The sequence below is a fragment of the Hyperoodon ampullatus genome, assembly GCF_949752795.1.
Source record: "Hyperoodon ampullatus genome assembly, chromosome: 1".
Classification (NCBI taxonomy): domain Eukaryota; kingdom Metazoa; phylum Chordata; class Mammalia; order Artiodactyla; family Ziphiidae; genus Hyperoodon; species Hyperoodon ampullatus.
The window spans coordinates 61,488,695-61,499,334 of record NC_136914.1 but is presented as its reverse complement, the minus strand read 5'-3'; the positions used below and the strand labels follow the sequence as shown (position 1 = coordinate 61,499,334).

The 10,640-nt window shown below is 39.3% G+C and overlaps 1 protein-coding gene across 2 annotated transcripts in view; it reads left to right on the top strand.

Moving 5' to 3' along the window:
- Positions 1-754: 754 nt before the first annotated feature.
- The window catches only part of ASCC1 (activating signal cointegrator 1 complex subunit 1), a gene marked incomplete at its 3' end in the record, with an annotated part of 83,109 nt that continues 73,223 nt past the window's right edge, over positions 755-10,640 (top strand). Inside the window, exons 1-3 of one of the 2 annotated variants that reach the window (XM_079706223.1) lie at positions 755-891; positions 2,275-2,374; positions 6,283-6,380. In XM_079706223.1, coding sequence (XP_079562349.1) covers positions 780-891; positions 2,275-2,374; positions 6,283-6,380 — 310 coding nt within the window. In that variant the 5' untranslated portion in view covers positions 755-779. The remainder of the gene's footprint in view (positions 892-2,274; positions 2,375-6,282; positions 6,381-10,640) is intronic. The other variant, XM_079706224.1, reaches the window with a different exon arrangement.

Genomic DNA, 10,640 nt, shown 5'->3' with positions numbered 1-10,640 from the left:
ACCATCTAACATACGTGGTAGGGACACTGGTTAAACATAACCACAGCTAACCCGTAAGGAACCTTTGTTTCCTAAATTACTGATTCATTAAATGGTGACTGGAAACTTGGCTTCTCTGTGAGTGATGTACAGTTTTTGAGCAGTGACCTACGGAAATCGGATTCCTCCCCTCAGCAATGTGTTGGTTTAGAGAACCATGTTGGTTAAGTCATATTTTAACTTTGATAGGCAACTGGATCTAATTGTTGGGTATATATTTCTAGCACCTCTAAAAGAATTTAGGGTTTTTTTTGTCCTCCCCTTGAGGATAAGTGTTTTAACATCCCTAATTCTCTTAAAGGTCGTGCTGAATAATGAGGGTAAGACACTTTGCAAATGTTTAGATAAGCACAGAAGGTTGCATTTTACTCCCTTTAGGTTAAAGTAATGAAGAGATCTCTCTTCTCTCTTTCAAAGTCATGGATGGGCTCAGTATCTTTTAATCATTTTTGGGGGGAATGCAGAGTAGCTTACAAATTACTATCTAGAGTATGCCAGGAGTGGAGTAGTGTAGTGGAAAATGCAGCAATTGATTTAAAACAGCTTCTAGATACGGGAAATCTAGTGGAAACAATGCTGCTTTTGCTTAGGATGTACTGTGAACTGATGCCCAATTATGTCCTGTTAGGCCTACATAAAGATCCATGTAATAGAGGTAGGGTTTTATTTATGATTAAAACAAAAGGTAAGGTGATGGTTTATTTTTCAGTATTCCACAGGACTTGTTTGGAGAAAGTATCATGGAAGTTCTGCGTCCACAGCTTATAAGAATTGGTGGACGGGTTTACAGGAAGAATCCCATCCAAGAGCAGACTTATCAACATGAAGACGAAGATGATGACTGTTATCAAGGTAATCCTGGTTGATCTTTGGTCAGATTAGAAGTAAAATGTTCTCCGTATTGTAGAAGCAATTCTTTGTTTCAGTGTATTTCTGTGTGAGCACTGAAATTTGAGATGTTTGGCCTCTCATAGCTCCCTTTGTGTTGATGTCTGAGGGGACAGATGAGTTTGATGAGGTGTTCTCAGTTCATACATCAGGTTGTGTCTCATCTTTGTGCAGAGGCTTAAATGTAATATGGGGTAATTTTAGTTAATTATTAATATTAATCATTAATAATCTGTGGCAAAATGAAGTTCTTTTATCTGTAAAGCTATGAAGTAATTTCTATAAATTATTGAAATAAATGAACATGTGCCCAGTGTTAGCTGTTGTTATTATAATTGTTGTGTTGTATTTTTTCTTTTCTTCTTTACAGTCATATACAGGCAGTTTCAAATACACAACCAACATTATTACTATTTAAAATAGGGATAATTTTTTTTTTTTTTCGGTACACAGGCCTCTCACTATTGTGGCCTCTCCCGTTGTGGAGCACAGGCTCCGGATGTGCAGGCTCAGTGGCCATGGCTCACGGGCCCAGCCGCTCTGCGGCATGTGGGATCTTCCTGGATCGGGGCACGAACCAGTGTCCCCTGCATCGGCAGGCGGACTCTCAACCACTGCGCCATCAGGGAAGTCCCAAATAGGGATAATTTTTAAGAAGTAAACTAAACTGTTGAGATGGGCAATATTTTCAGGCTGATTAACTTGGACTTGGGTTTAATGCACAAACAGGGCCTTTCAGGTTCTCTGCTTCCTTTTCCTTTTGGTTTGTAAGCTTTTCCATTAGGCCCTAAGCCTTGGGGAATAGTCTTCCCCTTGGTCCTCCCCACTGTTTCCCTTTTGCCTTGGGGCCTTGAGCCCCTTTATTTCACCCTCCTCCTTTCTCTTTGTCTTGGCTGTATGGAGTAAGTTCTCCAGTATCACTCCTACCTCATTCACTGAAGTGATTTTGTGTTTTAATACTAAAAACCACTGAGTTGTACATTTTAAGAGGATGAATTTTTTGTTACATGAAACACGTCTCCAAAAGAAAAAACAGTACAAAAAATTTTACTGTCTTAGCTTTCTGGGAGAAAACAGTTAAATAGTGGTATGTAAGTACTCCTTTTCCATGGTTCCAAGATTGGAAGATTTAAAATAGTCATGTGTTTTTTATTCTTTATTTTTCTTCTAAGAGCAGGTCAGAAGGAATATCAGAGCAGTGTTCTGTAGTGTAAAGTGTATGGCTGTTTTTTGTGTGTGTGTGTATTGCTTTTTTTAGACCTCGAGAGTGGTTGGACAGCTGGGGAGAAAGCAGACTGTTGTCCATAGAGCAGCAGCTCTGAGCGAGATGTTACCATTTCTGTACAGGTCTCGTGGAATGTGCAGAAGAGTCCTGTGAAGCCTATGAGGTGGTGCAGACCCCGCAAGGTTTCCGGTGTACTGTGAAGGCCCCCAGCCTGCTCTACAAGTGAGTGAGGCCCCCGGCAACTTCATGGGAAGGCATTTCTAGGAAACATAGCAGGAAGTGGATTCTTCTCTTTTCCACACTTATTGCAATGCTTGATTACTAGTGATAAAATGGTTTAGTGTTTAATGTCCTAGAATTTCTAAGGACTGATTGTAGATCAGTTTCATCATTTCACATGTGTCACCAAGTCCTGTTGATTTTGCTTCTTAAATATCTTTTGAATCTACTTATCTCTTTCTTTATAGCCACCCTGCTGCCTCGTCTGTGAATTACTTCAAGTTGCCTACTTACTGGTCTCTCCACATTGATTCTTGCTCTCTCTTCCAATCAGTTCTTCACATTGAGGGTGGAATGATCTTTTTAAAAGGCAAACCTGATTATTTTACCACCTTTGCTTGAAATCCATTAACATCCTTCCTCTGAAGACGGAATTCTCTTCCATTAGAGCAGTGGCCAAAATCTTGAACATGAGTTAGCCAGCCTTGATTTTTCAGTCTCATTTCACACCACTGTTTCCCTGGCTTCGCACTTAAGCTTAACTGGTTTTCTTCAGTTCTTCACATGTGCTGTGTGTGTTCCTTCCTGCCTTTGAGCCTTGGCATATGCTGTTCCCTTTGCCTTTTATTAATCTCTCCTGTTCCTTAGCTAGTTTTATTCTCCTTCCTCAGGGAAGCTTGCTTTGACACCGACATCCCCACTGCCACATTGATTACCCTACTATATGTTTTCATAACACCCTCTACTTTTCCTTTGTAGCATTTCTCAGTCTTATGTTTATTTGTGTGCTATTTGATATTTTTCCCACTAGATGGGAAGCTTCTTGAAGGTAGGAATATGTCCTGTTATTCTCCAACGCTTGTCAAATACTGATACGCTTTTTCCAGAGTTATCATTATATGTAAATTGCTTGGAAGCTTTGCCATCACTTCAGTCTGTGCTTGCTTGCTTGCATGATGGACCACATTCTGTCTCTTATTAACCACTAATACGGTTAGCTTATGTGGCTGACTGGCTTCTTTTGGGCTTGTGCCTCTGGAGATAGGCTGGTCTGGGAAGTCATAGATTTTTTTTCTGTGTTGTACCAGATGAATAAAGTCTGTCCTTGATCCTCTATGAGAGGAGATCTACAAATATGGAATCATATACCTTTAAGTTCCAAGAGGCAAGTAGTTTCATTTTTGTCAACCTTGAGAATCTCCTGAAACACCTATTAAGGATGAAATTCTTATGGAATGTGGCTGAATGCGAAACCAAATGTTAATCCTGATAGCTCACTTTCCTCTCAGGTTCCAGTGACATTTTCTTCTAAGAAACATGATTTTAGAAAGTTGTGGCTCAGGTTCCTGATAAAATCAATGCAACATGTCTTCCTTAATGTATATATTTGCTACTGCTAAGGTGTGTAAAGATTCCTTAAATATCTGATTCTAACTTGATGACCTTTTGAATTCTATATATTCTAAGTACTCATTTTGTTCCAGATGACTTGCAATTTAGATTAGGTATTGGTTCAGCTAAATCCTGATTAATAGACAATATTTACTAAGAAGACTCCTTCCTCCCTCCCTCCCTTCCTGTCTTATTGAGAAATTATTGTCATACAAGGAAGATTTCTTTCTTATGAATCATTTATGAAGGTTATTTGGATCAAGGAAGAGATTACTTGACCAGAGTAATTTATAATCAAAGCCTAGTGGTGATACACGTGTCCACGGACTGGATCTAATACAGTGGTTCTCAACTTCAGGTGCACATTTAAAGCTCCTGGGGAGCTTTAAAAATCCCTGATGCCCAGGTGTACCCCAGACCAGTTGAGTCCAAATCTCTGGGAGCTGAACCTAGGCATCATTAGTTTTTATAGCCCCCAGTTGATTCCAGTTTGTAGCCAAGATTGAGAACCACTTGATCTGGCAGGAATTTTCTCTTACATATTCAATAAAGGAGTCACCCTTTCACTGCGTATCTGTTTTATTGTAGTGAGTGTTTTAGACTTCCCATGTAAACCTCTTCTGGGTCTGGTACTCTTAACTGGAAGGATGCCATCATGGGCTTAATGAGGATGGCATGGGCTGTACTGAGCTATGTGTCAGTCACTAGGAAGCCCTTTTATAAATGATCACATTTAATCCTTAAAACAACCTTATGTTACTTAGGTATTATTCACTCCATTTTTATAAGTGAGGAAATAGGCTTAGAGTGGTTAAATGACTTGCCCAAGGTTTGATTCTAAAGCGTCTTTAACCTCAACCACTTCCCTAAGGTGCCTGGACTATTAATAACACTTTGAGCCAACTACTTACGGTAAGTTTGTCCACTAGCCATGTGCTAACAAACAGGAGCCTGGTTGAAAGCTCCCCTTGTTGATAAGGCCTGGAAAGGCAAAGGCCTGATGGAGTTGGTGCTGCACAATCCCTAGCCCAACACAGAGAAAAACCACATGGAAATTGTGGAGTTCTCGTCCTCTTCTAAACATCTTGTTTTATAAAAAACTGGCTTACTGCAGTAGATCTTAATGGAAATAACCGGGCTTGGTTATCCCCATGTAAAAAACAAATGCAGAGTTTTAGACATAGTCACCCGTGCTGTTGGATACTGTAATTGAAATCATAGAAGCTGAAATACTTTTGATGAGGAAGCTTTATCTCTTAACTTCATGGTCCTGTGATGGTCTCTTAGTGCTTTATAGACCCTGAAACTTTTCTCCTGGGATCTGGTAGTCTCATTTGCTTTAACACATCTAATTACTATCGGTTGGTTTCAGAAGATAACCTTGGATTGTCAGAATTATTTATGCTAGGAGGCCCAGGCAAGTAATGCAAATGAGCCAGCAGATGATTGAGGTGCAGTCAGTGAAAGACAGTAGGGAGGGACAGGGTTTGTGATGAGCTCATGTTCCATTTTTAGGAACGAGCTCATGTTCCAGCCTATTTTTGCCATGAGTAGTCAGATCTCCCAATTTTTCAAAAGAACTTAGAAATCTATGTTTTTAGGTAAAATTTCCCAATTTTTAGGTGAAATCTCCCAAACAAAACATGCCTGTGTGTTTGAATTCAACCTGAGGATTACCTCTTTACCCTCTGTGCTTGAATCTGTCCTGACTGGTGAACCCTGCTCTTTGCTAAGCTCTTTACCTTTATTTAATTAATCAAGGATAATTCCCTTAGGATGAACTCATAATGTAGTTAATTTGCTCTCTAAGAGAACAAGGTTTTCCCCCTTCAAACTGTAGACCCATTCAAGTGCCCTGTGAGACTGTGCCAGCTTTCCTTTCACTGAACCGCAGACCCAGATTTTGAATATAGTTTTTTTTGTTTTATTTATTTATTTATTTATTTTTGGCTGCGTTAGGTCTTTGTTGATGCGCGTGGGCTTCCTCTAGTTGTGGTGAGCAGGGGCTACTTTTCGTTGCGGTGGCTTCTCTTGTTGTGGAGCATGGGCTCTAGGCACGTGGGCTTCAGTAGTTGTGGCGCGTGGGCTTCAGTAGTTGTGGCTCGCGGGCTCTAGAGCTCAGGCTCAGTAGTTGTGGCGCACGGGCTTAGGTGCTCCGCGGCATGTAGGATCTTCCTGGACCAGGGCTCGAACCCGTGTCCCCTGCATTGGCAGGCGGCTTCTTAACCACTGCACCACGAGGGAAGTCTCTGAATATAGTTTTGAGACGCAAGCAGGCATTGAGCATAGTTATTCTTTCTATGTGGTTGAATTGGCTGTAGGATATCATTTTGCCAATGAGTGTAATGCAGTATGTTCTATAAAGCTGTATGATTTGTAATTTCCCCTACAGATACTGAGTTTTTACTGAAGCACTTTTCTTTGAGGGAGTGTCTGTGGCCACGTATGATTTAAACATGATGGAGTTCTTTATTCTTGTACATTTTGACTTACGTTAATTAATTTCCTTTATATTATAGGCATATAGTTGGAAAGAGGGGCGACACTAGGAAGAAACTTGAAATGGAGACCAAAAGTTCCATAAGCATTCCTAAGCCTGGACAAGAAGGAGAAATTGGTGAGACCCAATATATATGTTATATTTGGAATCACTTGTGTGTGTGTATGGAATAATGTGACCCAACTGAGGTGTTTGGTGACTATATTCTTTATGTGGTTCTGTAGCTATTGGCCTTTTTATATCAGTGTCGGTCTCCCAAATGAAGAAAGATGTAGTCATACAACCTTATCTTGATTGAGTACCTGGGCCTTAATTTTATACTTCACCACGCACTGAGGAAATAAAGCTTCCAGATTTTGTTGTGGACGAGATTTCTTTCATGCTTCAGTAGCTTGAAATGAAGTTGTGAATTATTTCAAGTTAGAATTAGAGAAAACCAGTGAGATCAGCAAATTTGAAATAAAGTTCAGACCTTTCCATATTGTTCTCTTGTTTTTATCTTGCTTTGTAGACTAGGAAGGAAATTGTAAGAGTAATAATTAAAACAACAACCTGATTCAAATAACTGGTCAGGTGAGGAAGAGTAGTTTAGCAATAGAAATCACGTCAGAAAGTGTCTGTACTAAAGCAACAATGTGAACCAAGGACGTAGGCTTGTGTTGTAAAGCGGCTTTTTTTTTGCGGTACGTGGGCCTCTCACTGCTGTGGCCTCTCCCGTTGCGGAGCACAGGCTCCGGACGCGCAGGCTCAGCGGCCATGGCTCACGGGCCCAGCCGCTCCGCGGCATGTGGGATCTTCCCGGACCGGGGCACGAACCCATGTCCCCTGCATCGGCAGACGGACCCTCAACCACTGCGCCACCAGGGAAGCCCTGTAAAGTGGCTTTGAGTGAGAGGCACTGGAGGGACAGAATTTTAAAAAACTCATCCTAAAGCAGTAGGACTTCTTCAATGTCGAATAAGTGCAGCAGCCTCCAATAATCAATTTTCCATAATCACTCATAGGTTGTATTAAGTTTTAGGAGAAAAAAATAATAAGTACTCTTTTCATTTTGTGCTGTGTAAGAATAATCACTGTGGCAGATAAGTAGCAGTTGACTTTAGAGCAGTGCTGTCCAGGAGAACTTTCTGTGATTGTGAAAATGTTGTGTATCTGCACTGTCCAGTGCAGGAGCCACTAGCCACATGGGACTGTGATTACTTGAAATGTGGCTAGTGTGACTGAGGAACTGAATTTTATTTTATTTTATTTTATTTTTTTAAAGAAGTTGGGTTTTTTTAGAAGATGTTGGGGGTAGGAGTTTATTAATTAATTTATTTATTTTTGCTGTGTTGAGTCTTCGTTTCTGTGCGAGGGCTTTCTCTAGTTGTGGCAAGCGGGGGCCACTCTTCATCGCGGTGCGCGGGCCTCTCACTATCGCGGCCTTTCCTATTGCGGAGCACAGGCTCCAGACGCGCAGGCTCAGTAGTTGTGGCTCACGGGCCTAGTTGCTCCGCGGCATGTGGGATCCTCCCAGACCAGGGCTCGAACCCGTGTCCCCTGCACTAGCAGGCAGATTCTGAACCACTGCGCCACCAGGGAAGCCCGGAACTGAATTTTAAATACTACTTCATTTTAATTCATTTAACTTTTAATTTAACTAGCTGCGTGTGGTCTCCTGTTTTGGACAATGAAGTGCTAGAAATTTCCCCAGCCCCTTGGTAACTTCAGCAAACTTTAGCTTTAGGACTTTAATGACATTTTAAAAATAATTAATTAATTAATTTATTTATTTATTTTTGGCTGCGTTGGGTCTTCGTTGCTGCACGCGGGCTTTTCTCTAGTTGCGGTGAGCAGCAGGGGCTACTCTTCGTTGTGGTGTACGGGCTTCTCCTTGCGGTGGCTTCTCTTGTTGTGGAGCACGGGCTCTAGGCACGCGGGCTTCAGTAGTTGTGGCATGTGGGCTCAGTAGTTGTGGCTCACAGGCTCTAGAGCACAGGCTCAGTAGTTGTAGCGCACGGGCTTAGTTGCTTCGCAGCATGTGGGATCTTCCCGGACCAGGGCTCGAACCCATGTTGCCTGCATTGGCAGGTGGATTCTTAACCACTGCGCCACCAGGGAAGTCCCTAATGACATTTTTGAAGGACTCTCACTGAAATAAATATTTAGAATTACAGTTAAAAAAACTTGGGTCTTTCCTTAAGTGTTAAAGTTCAAGTTACAAATACTGAAGTAATTTTATAAATTGCATTACAGCTTATTTCTTTTTATTTCCTGATTTAAAAATTAATACATGCTTTCAAAAACAAAAACTTGTAGAGATTATATATAAAGTATAAAGGGAAGTCTCTTGTGTTATGAACCTCAGCCATAATTGCTGTTAATAGTTGAATCTGTTCCCCATTTTTTCTATGCATATAGCAACAGATGGATAATAATTTTTATTTTGGTAAAAATTATAACATGCTATAAATGTAGAGACCTTAGCCATTTTAAGATACTGGAGTCATTCCAAAACTTATCCAGAAAAGGTTAGACAGGTTGTTAAGATTCCATTTTGACTTAAAAAGCACAAATATTTAAGTGTGAAAAATAAGTGTGTCTAATCATTAAAAGTAAGAATTTAGTGGAACTAATTTAACTGAAAAACAAGAGGATAAACTGGCTTATTGGTCTTGTAGGGGAGTAAAGTATATAGAAAAATAAAATTTATTGCTTACAGTAAATTGGGTTGTGATGTGAAATCACGACTGCAGGTGCATTGGTGTGGTATATGCTGTAATTAGTTATTTTCTTTTGCCTCTCCTAAATTAGAGAAACTAGAGAAGAAAATGATCTAGTAGGTTTTAATTTGTCCTCTAGATAAGGATCTGGTCTAGTCTGTTTTGAAGTCTCAGGCAATGGGATGTAAGAAGATGCTTTTAAAATGTTGTTGTCATTGTAGTTAGGCAATTGGTTTTTTTAAAGTTTCACGTCAGTGCCTTTAATTGTTTTCTTCCTCTGTATCCCTTATTGTAGTCTTTAGGCCCATGCCATGTAAATTCTGGTCCTCTCAGATATAATATTCTAATATTTTAGAATATTTCTAACCTCATCATATTTGCTTTTTAGTAATTGTTTGCTCAACTTTGAATCAACTTTTTCTGGAAATCAGCCTGAGCACCTTTGAAGTGCCCTTTTCAGTTTTCTATGTTAAAAAATGAAAATGTCTTATTAGTCTTATTCTCTACTGAACCACCTTCTTAATGGAAAATAATAGATTTAGCATATTATATTAAATTTTTACAGAAATAAAACATAAACATGAATTTTAAGCTTCCATCCCCTCCATCCCTTTTCCTTTTATTTTCTCACCATATTTTGCCTCTTGCAGAAATAATTATAATTTCTACTTTCCTTTAATTTTGTCCCAGTTTACCATTGAATCCTCCTTTGTCAGTATTTCTATAGCACATTATTTGAATGCCTGCTAGGATACTTCCCTTCACTGGGCGTCTGAGTCTTTTGGATTCTCAAAGTATCCTATTTGAAAATATAAATAATGTCATTAGAAAATATCATATCTCAGCTTCTTACAGTTTTTGGTTATTACTTATGTCAATTTTTTACTTAGGCAAACAATTTTTAGGCTTTCTGTTAATTAATTCATTCATAATTTACTTCTTTTCTTAGAAATTTCCATCTTGTTTCTCTACAACAAAATGGGTATGATAATTTCATTCTTATTAAGAAATAGATAGGTTGTTCTTTAGAAAGTTTCAAGTGCTTTAATGGGAAGTATTAAAGAAATAATTCCATTTGTTTGTCCTAACTTCTGCAGTTGCTTGGAAGGAACAAGCTTTGTGGTCTTGAAAGTACATAGCACATTTTGCTGTTATTAGAGTTAATACTTCAATATTTTATATTCAGAAGTCTGTCCTTTCCTCTTTAATAAATAGTCTGTTAAAATGCCAGTTTTGTTCATTGTTCCTATCTTATGCACCTTTCCTTAGTTTCTGTTTTGGACCGAGCACTGCCAGTTCTGGAACCTAGAAGTTTAATCTCTGCTTAAACAGAGGTTGTATAATCCCTAAGTGATTTTTTTTCTTTGCAGACAGTGGTGTTAAGGCTTTGTGGCTTTTCCCCCTATTTTCGTTTACATATGTGTCAAGACAGCCCAGACCAAAGAAGACCAAATTATACCAAGGCGTGGAAATTTGATATTCATACGTACAATACAGATATAGATAAAACTTTTACTTTAACCTTATATTTTCATACAGTTAGGGTAGGATTGTATATACTGTAGTAGACTCTCTTCTGCTCTTTTACTATAGTGAATCACTAAAAATTCTGCCACGGTATTTTTAAAAATTGAGGTAAAATTTACATGACAGAAAGCTCCACTCTTTTTGTTCT